Source organism: Cygnus olor, chromosome 4, assembly GCF_009769625.2.
Source record: "Cygnus olor isolate bCygOlo1 chromosome 4, bCygOlo1.pri.v2, whole genome shotgun sequence".
NCBI classification, from domain to species: Eukaryota; Metazoa; Chordata; class Aves; order Anseriformes; family Anatidae; genus Cygnus; species Cygnus olor.
The window spans coordinates 49,687,814-49,708,380 of record NC_049172.1 but is presented as its reverse complement, the minus strand read 5'-3'; the positions used below and the strand labels follow the sequence as shown (position 1 = coordinate 49,708,380).

Here is a 20,567-nt window from a genome sequence, read left to right as displayed (position 1 = left end):
TTGTTTTGTAGCCATAAAGAACTGTTCCAAGAATACCAATTTTTCAGAAAGGTTTTCTTTCCAGGCTTTCTTCCCCCTGGAGGATTTAGCACCCCTCTCATCCCCTACCCCCACCACCTTCTGCTCCCACTTAGTGATCTATGTAATGTAATCCAGAAAGATGCTGGACCAACATTTCAACAACTGGTATTATGCACAGGGTTGCAGTTTTGTTGCCCAGACAGGACACGCCTGCTTGCCTGAGGGGCATTAGGAGCCCCTGCTCCCAGCATGTGTACGAGCTAATGGTTTTATCCATACCTATGCCATAAACTTTTCAATTAAATTTAGTTACAGCCATCTGCGAACCTGTGCTAAAGGATAAATCCTTTCCACAAAATACATTGATTTGAATGTTTCTTCCAGCCAGGCTTGTGTTACCCTGATGATACCTGTCTGAAATGGGGAGCATCCAGCCTGATTTGACATCGTGCTATTGAGGCACATGAAATCCTTCAACATGTGAACACTCTGCATCCCTCCAAATGAAATGTTGCACAATAACAACAACTGCTATAAATAAGAAATAAAAACAACAAAAGATTCTTGGCTTTGCTTTTTGTGTTGAAGTTTTTTGTTTGTTTGTTTGTTTGTTTTAAAGGTAGGCTGTAAAGAAATAAATCCAATGAAAATATTTCTGAAAGGGAAATTAGGCAGAAGCTGACTGATTCTGTAGCTGAGAAAGGCACAGCGACACTTTTGTAGTAAGACTGTTAAGCACATCACAGAGGCACCCCTTTATAGTTTTCCATGCGAGTCTAAATAGAGATTTATAAAAAATATGGAAACAGGTCAATTTTTTTTTTTTTTTGCAAAACATCTGGATTTCCATATACTGGATATAGGCAAGAAGCATCTACACAGTGATGATGCTCTTCCCAAAACTTGCCATCGGTTGCCTTAACCTGCTCTGGTTTGTTCCCATCTGACCTGGAGGGGGCCAGGACCCAGCTTGGGCCACAGGCTGGTTTGCCTTTTGGCAGAAGGCACTCTTTGCTGATACAGAGTATGTAGGGATTTACACTGGCCTTTTCATTACCACAAAGCCCCCTGGGTGAGCTGATTGCAGAAGGCATCCCTGGGAGATGGCACATGGCCACATTCATCCCTGTACCCACAGGGACACCAGGGAGATTTCACAGGTGTAAATTCCCACCTGAGCCTGGCACATCTCCTTCCCTCCCCGAAACGCACACCCGTTAATTTTGCAAAAGATAATAAAAACACACCGCTTGGCTCTAGCCAGGCTCAGAAATTGTTGCCAAAGCCTCGTTGACAGACCTGTATCAGGTGGGCCGCGCTCTCCGGGCTGCCGTACCGATGGTCGTGCCCATTGATGGCCAGCACACGGTCGTTCTCCTGCAGCTGCCCGTCACGGGCCGCCACGCCTCCCTCCAGCAGGTTGAAGATAAACACCCCGGGCTCGTCGGCCTTGCGGACCAGCTTTATGCCCAGCTGCTCATCTGGGCTGCTCTTGTTCAGGACGACGTGGAAGCTGTCGTCCCTGTTGCAGTGGGCCTCGAGAGCGAGCCCGCTGTTTCGGCACCGGTACCTCTGCTCCCTGAGCACGGTGAGCCGCAGCACGTGGCAGGGCTGCTTCAGGATCGACAGGGCGTAGTTGTGAGGCACGTTTTTGATGTCCATGCCATTCACCTGGAAGGGAGAGCCGTAAATCATCAGCATAAAGGCCTTCTAATCTGAATTGGCAAAGGAGGCGGCTGGCCTATTTACACAGATGTCTTCACACAAGGTGACGTGCGCTGCTTCAAACTGCCTGGTGCGGGAGGCCAAGTTTGTGCTGCAGAGCAGTCTTCCCCAAGGAAAGGACGCACTGTACAGACACTTTCTGCCTTTTTTTTTTCCCCCCTCTCTCTCTGATAGTCTCCAGACATAACTGTTATTTTTCAGCTTTATTATTGTGCTCCCCCAAGCTCCAATATCCTTTCATATATCTTGGTTTTATTCCACTAGCTTCTGATTTCAAATCACCTTGCCAGCCTTTCCTTTCACTCCCACCACTTTCCTGTTGTTTCTCTACTTCATTCTCCCAACTGTTTTAGTTACAGCAAAAAAAATTGTGCCCCGGTAATGAATCTCTAATTAAAATAGAGAAAAGAGCCTCAAGTACAAGGTCAAATGTCCTGGATATTTAGCTAGCAATTGTGCTGATATATCACACTGGAGAATCAGGCTTTTTATGCTTCTCAATGTTTTCCAGGTAAGGTTTAACTGTGACAGCAGTAAAACCACAAAACTGCCTCTTCTTTATTTTAGCTCCAAAAAAAAAAAAAGAAAAAAAAAAGAGAGCTTCCAGCCAGTCCTGTCATGCCTGCATGTATAAGGGTGACTGGTCATTGCACTTTATCACCACTAAATGAAAACCAGTTGCAAGACTGATGGAAAACCTGACTCACACAAGTTATTTCCATGTAGTTTCACGTTGCTCAGGTTGAACTCCTTAAATATTAAGAAATGTTTCCGAAGTGCAGCGGCAGTGTTCCCCAACACAGACAGAAGTGCTCCACGCGGCTTTGTTTTTGCAAGCCGCCTGTGTGGTCGCGACAGGGCTGTCCCCGCTGTGGTCTGGCAGGGGACTGCACCTCTTTTGATACAGCTGAACTAACTTCAGATTGGGTACTACATGTGACGTGAGCGTGGAACTGAAATGGCCAGGGCTCCTCAGTGGATCCCTGGGCAGCCCAGTGGTGCTGTAGCTCAGCTGCTCTGCTCTGGCAACTGGACAAGAAGCCCCCTTGAGAGGCACCACCTGGTTAACACTCATGCAGCAGTACACCCATGGCAGCATCAGCCTTCAACGAGCAGAGCAGTCTGCTCTAATGTTTACCTGTAATTTGGAAACCTGTGCTGAGTCATTTGGAAAAAACACGCTGCCATCTTTAGCTATGCTGTCAGCAATACTTGAGCTAACTGGTTTAAGCTGCTTGAGGTGTACCTGCTTGAGCTGCACTTTAAGTATGCCTGTGCACTCCAACTATATACATCATCAAACCTTCAGAGCAAGTAAAGAAAGAAACAGGCATTTTCTGTTATCACTCTTTTCTTCCAAGGACTATGAATATAATTTAGCATCCTTGCAGAGCTCCGAGTCAATGGGGCAGCTGAGAGTACTGTTCTCATTCAAAAGCTATTGCTGAAGCCACAGCTCACAAGATACATGCTTTTTAACCATCTGGCCTAATTCTTGTTCATCTGTTACACATTTCTATAGAAATGGGAGCAGAAGTAGCAGCCAACAGCTAATGCCTGAATGCCGTTCAAGTTTGTTCCTAGAGATTTCACCTGTGACTGTGATGGGGCAACACTTGCAGCTCAGAGCAGGCAGGGTCTCACACCGTGTGGTGCTGACACAGAAAGGACATAACCCAGATCAGGCCCCTATCAGCTGTTCTGGTGTAAGTGGGATTTAAGGCAATGGAAACCACACTATGGGAGATTTAAGCCCACAGCTCAGTAGAAACAGGACAAAAAGCTTATACCTTTATTATTATTATTATTATTATTATTATTATTCTCTTGTACCTCCATAGTACTGTACCTTTAGTATCATGTCTCCGGGCAGCAATCTTCCATCTCTGGCAATTACTCCATCACGATAAATATGCTGTATAATGATGTGAACCAAAGGAGTCTCACTGCCTCCCACAATCCTAATGGCCAGGTTCTCATTGGGATCGGTTCGGTTGATCTTAATGCAGGTAATTTCACCATCTGGAATCAGGTGATACAATCTGGGAAAACCTGGAAATGCATGTTGTAAGGTATTTATTTGACATCACAGCTTTGCTTCATTAAAACATGTACTGTACTACTTCAAGTACCTGTCCATTAACCTAAACTAAGTTTTATGCATGGATGTGATTTATACTAAGTAGGGAGGAAAGGATGCATATGTTTGCTTAGTGGACTTGAAGGGATTTATTTATTTTTTAATTAATACATTCAAGCTTCCTCTTTTCTCCACAAAACACAGCTTCAAGCCTTTGATGTAATCCAGATAGATGATACGTGATTAATAAAAGAATAAAACAACAAAAACAGTTACACTATAAAAAATATATATTTTAAAGGAACAAAATACATTCTTAGTCACCAGAGTGCTTGGCTTGTGACATCTCATGAAGCCTTTTTTTTTTTTTTTTTTTTCCTTTTTAACCTCCAGCTAACAGAACGGCAAGATTTCTTGGGCAACCAAAGCAAACAGTAGTTCTCCCTATCAGACCTCTCTCCTTTCACCACTGCTGAATTCTAGAAGTAGCAATAACTGGCTGTTACTGCAAGGGGTCTGTATGAAAACCACAATACATACAGGGAGGGAAAGTTCTCAGAAGATCTGATAGATCTCCAAAGTGTATACACACAAGCAAAATTACTGCTGCTGGCCAGCCAACTCTATCACATCTACCACAGGCTTATCCTAAAACCTGATTGAGAAAAGGAACTTCAAATGAGCACGCATCTGCTACCATTAACACAGGAGGTTACATTTCCACATCATTGTCCATGGCCTGGAGAAATGTAACTGCAGATCTCTCTGGCCTTGAATAAATACACCTAGACCCCACTGTGATGGGGTGGTATTTCCACAGGCCTGGTCCTATGCCTAACCCAAACACATTAATGCCTTGCTGAACTGATGAGGACGAGCAGCTCTGCTTTTAGTAACAGTCAACTCACTTGGAAGAAGAACAACATTTTCCCTGGTTTTTTTTTTCATGTTTTATGAAGCTGTGGGGTAGAAGGGAATGATGCCAACTGCTCAGCTGGCCCTGGCAATCTGGGTGTGGGAAAGAGGGACAAATGGTGTGAGGGGGTCCTTTTATCTATTTGTAATGTGCCAGAGGAGAGTATCCTCTTCCAAACCCTACTTTTAAGCTGTCATGTTTGTTTGCACAGCACGTTGCTAATACTTTCTTTCCTCTAAGGCAAGTCACAATTTTAATCCACGTTCAACTTCAAGTGAAGCTCAAGTAAAAGCACCGGTGAGTTATCTAGTACAAGTGTGGCAACATTCAATTGTCTTGAGCCCTACATACATGAGAGAAAGCTTTTGAATTTTTGCTAAGAGGGTCCAAGCCAGAGCCTATATGAAAAACCTGTAAGTCGAAAAACTAAGTGCTAATATTTTTTTCAATAACCTTTTTTAGAAATGAAAATACAGTGATTGCTACCAGACAGCAATCAAACAGAAAACGTTAAATGAAAAATAATAGAGCAGTATCTGAGATAGAATAAATATTATCTACTACAGAATTACCAGGCAACAAAACGGAAATACACCAAAAGGATTTGGGAGAGATCAAGGGGAAAGAAAGAGTAGGAAAAAAAAAAAACATTAAAAAACACCACATCACACCCCTTACCGCTTCTTTGACCATACGCTCTTCAGGGCGGGAAGCTGTCTTCCTCCACGTCTGTGAAAAGCACCTACTGGTTGCATAGACTTTGACTTTGTGGTTTTATAAAGAGTTGACAGCTAATAAAAATCTATCTAGATAATTACACAGCCTTACTCAGCCTAATTTCCAAGCATCCATTTAATTTACACTCTTGTAACAGCTTCTGTGCCTGTACTGGTCTACTTCAGTTTTGCATGCAAATTAAATTTTCCAGAAAGGAAGGCACAATATTTTCCCCCAACTCCTCTATTTTCTGGACATTACTTGTCCAGTTTGTAGCTTGTTTGGTTCTCTCCAGCCCCAAGGGTGGATTCACATGGGCCTCTAACCCAAATGCCTAATCTGGGAATCAAGTCACTCTGTCATCCCATATAGAACATGGACACCCAAAGGAGGTGCTTAACTTCCTCCACTGCTAAGTAAGAAGAAACAGCCAATTAACTAGCATCTAAGTGAGGTGTTTAAAATTAGAGACACAAGCATTCTTCAAAAACTGGCAAAGAGAGGGTCCCCACATCAGAATAAGTGTGTACATTTACAATCTCAGGGTGACTATGAGGGTATACATTTGTAACAATACAAAGGATAGTCTGGATGCCCTACTATTCTTCTCTGCATAGAAATGCAATAAATAAATATTTCCATATATTTTGCAAACTACCAAAGCAGTTCTTTGTTTCCCTTTGCACGATGATTCTCCTCAGGTCCTAACAAACTTCATTTTTTTGACTTGAACGCTCATTCTCCCGTATCTCAATCTGAAAACTTTTTCTACAGGAATTATCCATCACATTTCTTGACCATGGAGAGCTGTGGACTGAACCAGCTGTTAATACTTTCACACTATAGCAGTCTCTAATTACCCCAGAACAAAATCAGAGCACTGTGGCAGTGAACAGACCCTACACAAGATATGAACTGATGTAAGTTTCTTTGCTTCTTGAGCAATGCTTTTACTGGTTTATTAAATCTTGCAGTGGCACTTGGCTGACTTTTAATAGGACTTTATGCAGATGCTTTGAAAGAATTTTTAATAACTAATTTCCTTCTCAAGAGTGCAGTCTACAGCAAAACAAATCTTCCCACTGCTTTTTTCTTGCCAGTGTGCAAGTCACCAGGTTTCTCTTTTCATAAGATATACTGCCTTACCTCATATCTTTGTTTGATTTGTTTGTGTTCTTTATTGAATATAATTAATAAATTGCACCATTTTCTCCTCGGACGGGCCAAGCAACCAAAACAACTGGATCATCACTTAATTTTCGCTCTCTTCATTAAAGATTTGCCACTTATTTCCACCCCAGACATATACATCGATATTTACATTATCACCAACCTACACTGTCATAAGCAAAAGGCAACTGCTTATTTTGAAAAATTAATGTTTGACAAATTAAATGTATAAAATACACCAATACATATTTTTTGAATAAGAAAACTTGTGATCACCTTTTCACCAAACTGTACATTGTGTGGTTTCATCAAAACCTACCTTGCCTCTTTAAAGATGACGATGTGCCTGGAAAACTTTGACTTGAAATTTTGTAATGTGTGTACTGTACCCAGAAGAATTGGGTCCTGCTCCAGCACCTGGTTGCACACAGTGAATAGGACCTCAGCAGGCCCCACCAAATTTAAGGGGCTCTCAGCGGGCTGAGGGCTTGTACTATTCACACATATGCAGCCCGTTGCGGGGCTGGAGCATTGGTTTGTACACACCCCATTTCCATCCCTTACACTCTAAGGTAAAGTTCTCTATTTGCTTTGACAGGTTTTCCAGAGCAGGAAAACCCTGGAATATTGCATACCTTTCTTTACCATTTTATATTTCCAGTCCTTAAATATCGAAGAGCTGCTGAATCTAGAAAGCAGTAAACTTTCTGTCTTGTTTTTGGTGATTCTTGCAGGTTTTCCCACCAAGTGTTGTGTTTTTGTCACCGGGAATGGTATGGAGCATTCTGAATCTGTCAATAATAACAAAATGTCATCTGCATTCAGAAATATTGTCTGTGCTTATTCCTCAAGTAATATTTTCCTTATACCAGCGTGCAATTTTATTGATATTTCCACAGGTCCCATGACAGTAACAAATAGCATAGGAGAGGCTAGCTTTACATGTTAAACTCTGCTTGACTGGTACAACGCGGGACACCGAGCACTCTTTACTATGTTCACCACAAGTCTGTAATATGAGCTTTTAAGTCTGCTTAATATTTCATCCCCACAGTTTACAGCACTTAATGGTAGAGTTCCTTAAGGGCTTGGGTTTCAGCTGAATACCGCGTGCACTGTGCTCCTGCTGGCAGTGCTGCCACCAGAACAACTTCTGCTTCCATCCCCAGCATCCAGTCTGACAAAGCACTGCACAGTACAAAGCGCTGCATAGTGTTTGCTGTGACGCCTGGGTCCAGATTAATCAAAGCTCACTGTGTAAACACAGTTTGTGTCTCTTGCTTAGACCAGAAGGTCTGACTGATGGAGGTGCTAGCTGAAGTCGGCAGAACTTCGCATGCCTGCAGCCCACCTCCACAAATCAGGCTCTCTGCAGGGACACCCTCCTGTGTCCTGGCATCTGGTCACCAGAATTTAAATGAAACTTGCATAACCTGTCCTTGGAAAATACTTGTCTGTGAATGTCACTTGCACAGGTGTGGGACTTGGTTCTGCAACTCTTCCTTTCCAATTGGTTTCCATTTAGCATTTCATTCTCCCAGTGGCTTGCTATCATCCTGGAAAGAGCAACCTTTGATTTAGTCCCTTCCATTAATTCTCCAGGGATGCTGATCCGATGCAGGGGGCAGGTAGAAGGCAATGCCAGCTGTAATGCCTTTCCTTCCTCCTGAGCATTCCTCTTACTGAAAGAACTAAAATGAAACTGCTGTGGAGTTGAATGTGTCTCAAGAGCTGTGGGTGTTTTATCTACAGCAGGTGAAGTTTATCAGTTTATCTGTCTGCAATGGAGGAAATGCTACGGAGCCAATCTTTTTCATTTGGAGATTGCCTGGCTCTTCACCCTAGAGCAGAGTGCTTTCAGCTGGTTGTGCAGTACTTCCAACAGCTGTTTTGGGGAAATTGGAACTGAAACTGAACCAAACTTGGGGAAAACAGGAGCAGTGCAGCATTTCTGCAGGGTGCAGCCTTCCTGGGAGGAAAGTCAGGATGCTGTCTTGTCCTTGGACCACGTTATCTGCTTTTCTTTCTGCACTTTAGGAGACTTATTGCAATGAAACAGCTGAAAAAGACACTGGTACCTGGAGCCTTCTGCATTTCACTTACCTTCTTTTTCTTCATGTACCTTTCCAAACCACATAAGTATTTATAATATCTATCTTATGCATGCATATATATACATACATGCATATATACACACACAAAATACAACAGGACCCAGGCTTAACAGCAGGCACGAGGTGCACCCAGGTAATGGCAGAGGCTGTTCTGTGAGCCTACCACTGCCTGCCAGGGCTGCCTGGGTCTTGTCTGCAGCAAAGCAATAACAGATGGTAGCTCTGCATCAACCATGAGACTATGAAGAATTAGTTTGACTTCGAACAGCATTTGACATCCTCAAGCAATCATAAATTCAATTTATTTTACAATGGTTGGAGTGCAAAATGGAACTAATGAATGTTTTCAAAAAACAGCAGTATGGCTCTCTTTTACTGTAAAATTGTATAGAGGTTTTTGCAATCGCATTCCCCAGTTCTTTCCTCCTAACCAGCTAGCTGGTTTACAGCTTATGCCTGTAGATCAGTTTGAGTAAAGAGTATATATAGTCTTTCTTGGAAGTGAATTTAAAGAGTGTGATGCCAAACTAAGAGCACAGTGATACAAATAAGCATAGCAAAACCAGAGCAGTCTTTGCTCGGAGATATTTTATCATTTAAGTGGCTTGCCAAGGTCATTTACACTAGTAGATCCAGTCAAAAGATATCACGTCTTAAATGCATCACTGCCGGAAGGATGTCCCTGTCGCTGTCTCTCACTTCTCAGAATGAAATGATCTCCTTTACACTTCCCTAACTTCTACTTCAGACCTGGAGAGCTATGAACATGCAGAATGGAACAGAACAGTTCAGTTGGAAGGGACTTTCAGAGATCATCTAGTGTAACTCTGAGAGCTATTGGTGAGGTTACTCTCAGGTAAATGTCGCAAGCTTGGATGCCACACCGCAGACAGATGCTTCTTTGCTTGAGTCATTTTCAAATGACCAAATTATTAAAGATGAGAAAATCTTAACACCTGCTTCTCCAAAACATTTTCTTTTCACTGTTAGCACTTTTCATTCAATTTTTTACATTTTCTTTGTTTTGGACAACAAATGATTTCTACTGAAAATATCACTAAAACATTAAAACAGTGGAACAAAGAAAGCCTGTATCATTTAAATCCAAACTGTGTGTACCCAACATTGCTTAAATAAACCAAACCACATGCTGCAAATGGAAAACGTGAAGTCATTTTCACATTAAAGGACTGCTATCACCTGCAGTATTAAGTCAGCATTAGGCTGTAACTATTCTTCTGCTGTAAATAGAAATACAGTTGCCATTGCATATATTGTTCAGTGTCCCTGGGTAACAAAGGAGTTTTCCAAACCCAGTTCTGCATTCAGCATTTAAGTTAAGCACAGTCATGGTTATTTGGACACCATTCCTCCCACATCAGGAATGATGATTTTGTCCTACACCCCCCACAGTCACACTGCAATCGAGCACTGGCCCAGCAGAGATATCAGCTTCGGATTAGAGGCACCTACACACACTGCAGTAGGCAAAAAAGTGATGTGGCAGCAGAAATCCACCTGTGCTGCTGATGCTGGGGCCAACACACAGGTACGCACTATGGTTTTTGCTCTCAGAGCTCTTTTGAAAAACATATTAAGTCAAAACATATTAAGTGGAGACATCAACTAAGATGAGGGGATTCTGAAAATGGGGGACAGACAGCTTATACGAGGTGTAAGCAGAGACCATTGAGCTTTGGCAGCTGACCTGACAGCTCCTTTATCAAGAAGTGGGTTTTATACCAGCAAGAAGGGGTTATTTCATTTGATCCTCACTGTCAGGCTGGTGCAATCTCAGCTTTATTCTGCCCAGGACTAAACCTGGTGAGGAGATGAGTCAACAGAGAGGAGGAGAGGCACCATCTGATTCCCTGGAGCAAGAAACATGGCCAGGGTGTGCTGTCAGCCACGAACCTGGGAAACATGGGGCAAGGCAGCAGCAGGAACTGGTGCTCTCACACCCAGCATGGGGACCTCCCACCACCCATGGGAGGACCCCAGCTCCTGGGAGACTGGAGCAGAAATGGGAAGATAGACACATGGCGCTGCTTTTTTCCAGCACCCAGCTGGCAGGACGATGATAACTGCAACAGAAAGAATTATATTCATTTCCTCTTCCAACAAAAAGAGAGTGCCTTTGAGATGCCATTGCAGAAAGAACCTGTTGCAAAGGACTGAAGAGAAATTCTTGTTAAAGTTATATTTATATTGCTGCAAGCAACTTGCTTGCATATTTTTTAAAGACCAAATTCCAGAACAGCATAATCAAAATGCATTCTTTGCATGTGTAATTAATACTGTCATTTGGGTACCGAGCTTCTGTGATCTCATGCATAAGAGTAACTGCTCATTAAATAATTACACGTCTATCTGGTTTTTCCAGTGTGGTAGGACGTATTTGGAAGTTTACAGGCATGCTTGGTGCAGAAGAATGACACCACAAACAGAATTGAGTACAGAATGATAATCTTGACAGAGAGATCACCACTCTGGGGCCTCATTATATATCCCTTATAAAGGAGTTAACAGTGCTTTTCATTCTGCTGGAAATGTAAAGACCAGTATCATCCTCACACCTCTTTCTGCTACCATCTGGACCGAGCTAGGTGTTACTGGCATCCATATCACCCCTGTGGTCTCTAGAAATGAAACCAAACTTTCAGTGGAACTATTAGCGATGTCAACTATAAGCCTAGGTAGAAAGCAGTCATACAATTTCCATGCCCAAACACAGCATTTGGCAGCATTTTGTCCTTATTTTCTGTGTGTTTCAATGACAGTATGATACACAGAGTAAAGGGAATTTGGATCTGCTGCCTTCTTAGAGGCTTTACCCTGGACTTTTTATATGGGGAGAGAGGTGAGGTGCTGAGGCGTCAAGCAAAGGAATAATGAACTCAGTCAAGACCTTGATTAAGATGATGATTCCTACTCTATCATCACTTCCTCTAGGTGTATGAATGCTAATGTTGGCTTCATAATTACGGTCCAAAGCAATTAGTAACGTTTGCTTATTGATTCGAGAACACCAAACGCTACGTGTTACTGCCTGCCAGACCCCTCATCCTTGACATACGTCAGAGAAACTTGCCTCTTCCACTGTCTAAGAGCAGAACAGTCTTACTTCGTCACCTGCCTGGCTGAGGCAATACAAATTGTCCACTGAAGATCCTACAGAAGTCCAGGAATAATTACAGTGTTTTACATTTTCCTATTGTCCTTCCACTGGGAATCTCCAGTGCTTCATAAACGTTAGCAGAAACACCTGAGATTCCCATACCGTGTGATCACTGTGATCCGTTTGCTTTAGGGGGAAAACAGAAACATGCTGGCGAAACCTCTTAAACAAGATGATAGAGCAAATCAATGACAGCTCCAGTAATAGGACACAGACGCGTGGGTCCCATGCCTTAGGTACTGGGTTGGCTGTAGCATGCGGGCAGTTACCACCATAGCCCTACATGAGGTCCCCCAGGTCCAGCTTTCTTCTTCCCTGCCATTCACTAACAGCTTTTTTAAAGGAAGAAAATACAGAAAGGTTGGGTTTTCTGCTTTTTTTTTCATTCTAAATCATGTGCACCCCAGCACATGAAAGACATGTCATCACAGTCAGCCAGTTCCCACATGCACAGGGTCCCCTGCCCCATTTTAAGTGATAACACAAGGAGAACAAAGCATTACCTTCCTCTCCAGCAGCAGAGTTCCCAACAGCCTCCCTTTCTCGGTCAGCCTGGTTGGAAACCACGCTTCCACTTTTAGTCCTTCGAAGAACACTGAATGCCTTGTTTATTTTTTTGAAAGATCTGCTTCTTATAGTGGAGCGTTCAAAGTGACGGGCTGCAACAGCAGGAAAAATGAATCAATACATTTCAGCAGCACCGTGCAAAAAACACATCATCTCCGCATCCGTTGGCATATGACAGGGCACGACAGCAATGACAAGGCTTCTTGCACTTCAGTGTTTCATCTGACTCCAGCTGATTCTCCAAGATTGCATCCACCTGAATCTAGGTGCAATTATTCTACCGCTGTCCCACACCCTAAGACTGCCACCTCCCCTGTCTGCGTTGCCAGCTGCACACATAAACCTGTACCTGCAAGTGTATGTGCATGGCAGCCTGGAAGAGAATAAGCCTTGATCAAGGCAGAATCAACTGCAATCCAGTGAAAAATGCATATAAAAGGAAGAAACACTGCCCTTGCCAAGCTATATAAGTTTGACAAAAAATAAAATAAAAATAAAAATCCGGAAGTCGTTGTTGAAAACTATTCTTGAATAAAAACCCACTACTGCCTCAAAACCCTGCAGTGCCTCCAAAGCTGCCAAAAACAGCTAGCAGTTTGATGTCAAAAACTCAGAGATCATCAGGTGGGACCAAGTCACATCTTCTAACTTGGGTAAGACAAGACTGAAAAAAAAAAAGTCATAATCATTTCAAAACATTTCGCTTTCCTTTCCATCCTGCTGAAGATATCTTCATAGCTGGTACTGTTCTGTCTCTTTGAGCTCTGCATGTTAGCCAAACATTGTAATCTAATAACACAACATTCCCTCAAACCAGACCGTGGCCTCTAAACTCAATAAAACTGGTGGGATTTAATTTCATCCTGGTGTTCTTGCTCCTTCCCTTTCCATCTCTCTCTCTCGCTCCATATGCACAAGGGGATAGTGCTGCTCTTCTAAACTTTCACCATCCTTCATCCCAGCACAGAGCTGGTGCAACACAAGGTTTGTGCAACATAATTTTGGCTTCAGAGACCTCAAATATGAGATTTGATCTCACTGTTAACACTTCCAAATCAAACTTTGGTCAGGTCTCATCAGAGCCATGTACTTTGACATAGGGTAAAGAATTAAGGCAAGATCTCCTGGTGCATCTTGTCCCTGCCTGTGGTTATTTCAGCAGGACCTCTGAAATGCACTGCTCTGAGAGGCTAGCAAACACTCCCCAGGCTCTCAGGTGCTTCTTAAAGTTTGTTCTTCTGAAAATACTTGGAAATTGCCAAACACAGTTCCCAACAGGTTTTTGGGTAGGTGCCCATCACATGATCTATGGGGGTTACTTGGGCCACTGCGTTTTGGTGAAGCCATTACACGGTTGCATTGTGTCCCTGATATATCACACACGCCATTTCTCTTCCAACCGAGCCGACTTGTCTAAATAATCTTTTTTAAGACTTGCACTTTGCCTGCATGCAGCAAGTCTTCAGATTGATGCTGCCCCTGGGCAAGAAAATTTGTTTTTCACCTCAAATACATTGGGTCACTGAACGTACATTTTGACAAGCCATGTAAAATTAAAGTGTACACTATCACTTTTTCTTTTCTTTCTTATTTTTTAAACCTTCCAACAACATATGCTTCACAGAAAACGAGTGCTGGGAGAGGCCACCAGGCCCCGAAACCCTTATCCTGCATTCTTACTCCTGCTCCGGTTGCTGCGGTACAGGTCTCTGGGGCTGCTGCCCAACTGGCCGTCCTCCGAGGTGGGGCTGAAAGCTGGGTTCACCAGCCCTGGCTCGTCCGTCATTAAAGCGATGGCCGCAGCTGCTGAGAGCTCGGGGCCCACGGCGGCGACCGTGAGGCTGGAGCCGTGGTCCGGGGAGCAGTCCTGGGAACGCCTCTTCCGCTCCTTAGTAAGGCCGTAGTGGGATGCCCCTTTGCACCTGCGGAGAAGGGAGGGGAGGGAGATGTGAGAATGAATTGCACTTAGTGTTGCCTGCTTACCGCAGTTAGCAGGGTCACTCGAAGCGCTAACTGCGAATGTCACAGGGGATGAGGAAATATGGGCACTGACCAGCAAGGAAAATCGCCCATCCTGTCACGTTATACAATGAAAAAGAAGGGAAACTGTCCTCTAAATTAGCTGGATTTTCATGGAAAGTCTACTGCTGGTCAAGGGAAGAAAGAGAGCTGCAGCCTCGCCTGTAGTCCCGTGTATAATTAGTTACTGTGGGGCCAAAAGGACAGGGATAGCAAGTGGCTCGTTACACCAGGGCTACAGCCTGTAATTTCCCCCTTGCCTCTGGTTAATGAAGGAGAGCTGGGTGAGGCCTGACAGCTTCTTTATTTCTGCTGGTGAAATAAAAGGCACCTGACCCTGGCCTGTTCCTTGACCAGCCTACAAGGGCAGTGGCACCAGGAGCCCAGCACCACGCTCCTTCATCCCCCCTCCAATTTTCCTGGTCTGGGGAGCTCAAGGCCAGCTGTAAAATAATTCAAGATTAAAATCCAGCTCCTATATCCTGACTCGGCAGTGACAAAATCCTCCATTTCTGGTGGAGAGATGCCCGTGCTCCCAGAAACAGCTGACTTGTAACCTCACCTGTCTGCTCTGGGATCATCCCAGATGGCAGGTGTGGGACCACAGGTGGCATTTCTTTATCAAGACTTCCTAAGGAAAGTCACTTCAAGAAAATTAAAGGTCATTGTGCTCTGCATGGTTCAGTACTTAATTAAAGCTATAAAAAAAAGAGACAGAGTGGCCCAAGGAGACAGCACCTGTGACTTACCTCCAGCGCCACTTCTACCCTGTGCCCACCCACTAGAACCTCATTCACCGCATTAAAAAAGAATCAGCCTTTTAATCATGATCTAATGAGCCTGGCCTACTTGCTGTTACAATTATCCCTTTCTTCCTAGCAAAAGCGAACTGATGACTTTCATAAAAGTGCCCCGCAGGATGAACTCACAGAAATAGATGCAGAAACCCTTGGGGACTGAAAGCTCTTCGTAATATACGGCAGGCACAAAAGGCAATGCATAATACATACAGTACACAGCGCTAGTGGGTTAAGTGTCAGAAAAAAGAGTAGTATGCTGAGCAGAGGCCTTGGAAGAGAAATGATTTATGGAAGCGGTTCCTGGGACAGAAAGATGAGACGAGGACGAGTCACAGAGCTCTCTGTGTCAGCTTTGGAGCAGCAGTTTCATTTCTCTTACAATATTGGCTTTTCAAGAGAGGATTTAATTAAAAACTTTTTTAGCACTAAATTATGATTTACCATCACTTACCTCATACCACTTTTGAAAAATTACCTCTTAAAAAGGAAAAAACAAAAACATGTTGTATCACACTGATGCAGCTGTGTGAGTTGTGTACATGCTTTAATCTTTGGATGGGAATGGCAGAGACAGAAGTTATTTCTAAACCCTTTAACAAGCAAAAAGATAAGTCTCAAAAGAAAATACTCTTTCGTGGAAGAGAAGGTTTCTCAACTATTTCGAACGGCCAACAAGAAAACATTTGGGGCACCTATTCAAAGACAAGGCTGCAAGAATAATGCAAAAAGGAAGGGAGGAGCTCTCCTGCCTCCACCTTAGCAGGCATTTTCCTATTCCTTCTCCCATGAAAGAGGTCTGACTTTCTCGCTTCTACCGCAACAAAACAAACACAAGAAAATGGCTTTGGGGTGAATTGTTTGCTATTCTTCAAAAACAGACTTTGCCTTACAGAGATCCTGCAAAGATTCAGAATAAAGTAAGAGATATTCCTATTCCCCATTTATTTTCTTTGCCAGTAAATTTTCAGTGGCCTATGTTAGGGCACCAGCCCACCGAATGGGTCCTCAAAGGCAGATCTTTTGCCATTGTTGTTGGGTTGTATGAAGATTAGCACGAAGATCAGAAGAGGCTCTGCACAAAGATTTCCACCTGCAAGGATTCAGCTGCTGCTGGTGTCCATCTGCATGGTGCTGCTGAAGCCTTCACTTTCTGTGAAATCCTTTCTAGCTGCTGCTGACTGCACTACATTTAGCAGCAGCAGCCCAAATGCAAGGAGCAGAAGACTTTGAATGCAGAGAGGGCTGACAAAGTTTAAGATGTGGCTTATTGGAGAAGACAACTTATCACGGCACAAAGCACAAAGCATATCTTTCTAATTCTGTTAGAAATAGTTAAAAGAGAACCTAAGCACTTCAAGCATGAGCACTGAATCTATTTCTTAAATAATTGTGGCAGCATAAATGAGCACAAAGCAGGCCCTCCTTCAGATTAACACTGTGTCCTTGAAGAATGAAAAAAACTCCTCAAACTTGTAATAAAATCTGCAACAGCATCTTTTCACTTTCATTGTTTTCCCTGTGCTGACACTGCTGTGATAACAGAAAACAGAAAGAGACAACTGTCTAAGTGGAATCATATTTATAGTGTCTCAGCTACATTTTTCCATATGGTTGGCTTTGGCTCCCAGAAAAGAGAGATCCATAAAACAGCTACATGCCAGTACTAATTATCTCCCTCGCTATGATTATTAATCAGCTGCCTGATTTACAGCTGGAAGAGAGGGATGGAAATCCGAGCAGGATACCTGATTAACATGGGCCAGTCGTAAAGTGAACCCAACGCTGTCTGGTGGCCAAGGTGAACTGCAGATTTATGTTGCTTCTCAGTTGCTCTGGACAGAGAATAATTCCATGCAGCCATATGATATCAAAACGAATTGAAGTCCAAAAGCGAGAGATAAAAACAGACATGAAAAATGTGTGTTGCACAGCTTATACCTTTAAAGCAGTGTCACTAGGTATGCATGGGAAATTCAGACTTTTTGTTTTTGTTTTTGTTTCCTGTTCGCATGACCTCTTTTTTCAAGCAGCAGCACACTGTATGAAATCTTGGCTGCACGATGGTTGTCCTCTGCACGGGGAAGGACTTGTTTCCCCCTGCTGCGGCAGCAAATTCCAGGCCGAGTGGAGCCACGACTCCACTCACTCTCTGTCCATGACCTCCAATAAAACCCAGGCCGAACCAGCTTCAGCATAACAGCTCCCTTCTGGTCCTAAATCCACAAAACCTCACGTGAGCTTTCTTGGAAGGCCATGGTGGCTGCTGAACCTTCACCCGGGGCTGCAGACCTGTCTAGCTCCAAGGCAGGCAGCAGCACTGCTGTGCCTGTGCCCTGCTCTGCATGCAGGGGGATTTTGCGATCCCATCTCCAGTGGTAGCACATCCCAAGTGCTGGAGCAAAGGGATCCAAAACCACACGTCTGCCTTAACTTGGTCCTAATGCTTGTAAAAACAAGCTTCAGTTAAACTCACAGCCAACAGAAAAATGTCCACGTTATTTGCAAATTCAAACAAAAGCAGTGGTTTCAAAACAAAGATGCCTTTCCCTTGCAGCGTCCCCAACTCACACAGCGGAGCAGGGAGGGCCTGAAAGTGAAGCTGACCACAAGGATTTCCATTACCCAGGCTGACACGGGAGCAAAGCATAAAGACAAAACATAAACAAGGGGAACCATATTGATTTTTCACTTCTAGTGATATAAATGAATGAAAATAACAAGGAAAAATATATAATTATAACATATTTTCTCTTTTACAAACGTGCTGCTTTCTGTCTGTATCACTTCTCAGGCTGCCCCAGCTCACACCTGACTGCCCAGGCAGGGAAAGGCAGTGGCTCTGGGGAGTATATTGGGAAGCCAGCCAGCGCTGGAGAGCTGGCTCTGGCACAGGCAAACAGAGAAGCGGCGCTCCCTGCCCAGCTCCCGCCGTGCTTGCCTGACCTTGCTTCCAGCCCGCTCATATTTTGGTACTGTTTTGTTTTAGCGCAGCGGAGGCAGACACATTGTCTGAGTGCAATTAAGAATAATGTATACAAAGCACTCACAATTGCCCAGCAGAAGAAAATACTGCATAATGGGCTGTCATCGCTGATCCGAAGCTAAGCCCTGATTAGGGCAGACAAGCATGTTTCAGCTATGCCCTCGCTGCAAGCAGTCTTGTCCTTCTGTAATTTGGGCTTGACACAACCCTGGATCAGAAGTACCAACAATGTGCATCACACCATGACTGCATCACACAGCCCTCCCCGACTGCTCTGGTGCCCTGAAATGATCTGCTGGAAGGGCTGATGGGGACACTGAGGGCCATGAGCAAGGAGCATCTTGGATAACCTGGTGCTGATAGCCTCGCTTTTGAGACCTTGCAACGTGAATCTGGTGACAAACTCCTGCCTTTCATGGGAAAAGAGGTGCTGGCAATTCCTGCCCCACAGGGGCCAACTGTGCAGTGTGTGTACCAGCAGTGACTGCAGTCCAAACGAAACCCGAACACCAATTGTATGGATTTTAGGTCAGATGCCCAAACTCTAAAGCCTTCTAAAACTCCAGCCTAAGCGAGAGAGCAGACTTGGTCAGTTCGCAGGCAGAACTCAACGGCAAGTCTTCTGATGCCAACAGTGCACCAGGAACTGGAACCAAAAATGAAAGGGGAATGAGGTACGTAAACTCCAGCCAACTCCAGAGTTACACATGGATCTAAGCTAAAAGATTGCAAATGTATAATCTCTTTTCCAGACCAACTATACCAGTGCCTAAGAGGCCATCAACATCTTCAATAGGAAGGTGACTAAAACCCTGCTGCTCCTTGCATCCAACGATGCTGTATCATCTCTGCTCAGAAATTTGTCTCTTGTGAATCCTGGTCCTGAATACCAAAACCCTCTTCTTGCTATATATAAAAATCACTGCTGGAAATGAGGGATTAGCAGTACAGTGTGGTGAAACAACCCTTTTTCCTTGATACTTCTGCATTCTTGAAAGGATTAACCACTGTGTGAACTCTGCATATGAGAAAAGCTTCATAAATAAGTACATTAATTTTATTTTAATGGATTTGCCTTTTCTGCCTTTTATAAAGGATTGTTTCATGTCAGAAGCATTCCTCAGGCTACTGTGACCACCAGGTATGGCCAAGAAGGTCCTGCCTCCACTAAACCTTTCTCAATAAGGAAGGGGATGAACAGTCTAAAAAGCAATGCTTAAACTCCTGGGTTACCATTTCCAACCAATACTCACTGAAAGTAAGGCTGCAAAAACCATTTCTAAGCACATAACTAGATACAGACTGTTTCCTGCAGCTGCACCTGAATTGCATAATAATGCCAGCAACACTTCCAGATGCTCGCCACTGCGGTGCTATGTGCTCCCTGCCCTGGCACTTGTGCACTTGGTTGTGCTCTCTGATGGCCTCCTGCATTGCAGTGCCAGAGGCTTGCCATTTGTTTGGGGAAAAAATGCTCATTTTCCATCTAACTTAAGTGAGAAATTGTCCCGATTACTATTGCTATTTCACTTCAATGTGTCAATAACCATATAAACAAAAGCCTTTCACAGACCAATTCCTAACACCTGGGGCACTTGCAGGGCAATCAGGGCTTGCTGGAAAGGAGGCATGTATTGGCGACTCGATCCCCATAGCCCCCAGCAGGTTGAGGATGAGCTATTCTGTCCTACACTTCCATAAACACAGCTCTTCTCCATGTCAGCACGGTGATAACCACGACAGAAGCTCATATGAGGCAAATGGCTTCTCTGTCTGGCTGTCAGAGAGATGTTCTCATATTATTCCCTCTCTATTGTCAACCAGAGACCTTTGCTAGAGTATAAACACATAGCAGATTTAGTGGTTCTATATTTCTGCATTACTACTCTATAAATATTTATAAAGATCCTCATAACATTTATTTCTTTAAGCCAAAGCTATTTAGCTTAACTACTTTCCCACAAGAAAGGAAAAACCTTTCAAATATCTATTATTTCAGTTTAACTTCGCATATCATACCTGTTACAGTTTCCTAGTGTTTTTTTTTCATGCTTTTTGTTTTAATGGAGCCATCATAATTCAACAAACTCTGAAACTACCTTACTAGTGAAGCCTAATGTTGTGCTGTGTCCTATCCGTAAAGATCTGACCTCAGGGAAGGGCTGTCATTTTCACAATGCTCTTGCACTATGATGCTGTCAAACAAAATATATTTTTATATTATATAAGGAACGTGTGCAGGCAGAGCTGTATATTTACTCTTCCACATCAGCTACT

At 43.6% G+C, this 20,567-nt stretch overlaps 1 protein-coding gene across 7 annotated transcripts in view; it reads right to left on the bottom strand.

The window, feature by feature from the left end:
* The window catches only part of LNX1 (ligand of numb-protein X 1), a 78,008-nt gene that overhangs the window by 20,192 nt on the left and 37,249 nt on the right, over nucleotides 1-20,567 (bottom strand). For 5 of the 7 annotated variants that reach the window (XM_040555823.1, XM_040555825.1, XM_040555822.1 and 2 more), the window contains 5 exons: nucleotides 14,169-14,410; nucleotides 12,425-12,580; nucleotides 7,265-7,420; nucleotides 3,596-3,798; nucleotides 1,321-1,692 (listed from right to left, as the gene is read on the bottom strand). In XM_040555823.1, the coding sequence (XP_040411757.1) occupies nucleotides 1,321-1,692; nucleotides 3,596-3,798; nucleotides 7,265-7,420; nucleotides 12,425-12,580; nucleotides 14,169-14,410 (1,129 nt within the window). The remainder of the gene's footprint in view (nucleotides 1-1,320; nucleotides 1,693-3,595; nucleotides 3,799-7,264; nucleotides 7,421-12,424; nucleotides 12,581-14,168; nucleotides 14,411-20,567) is intronic. The other 2 variants (XM_040555826.1, XM_040555828.1) reach the window with 1 other exon arrangement.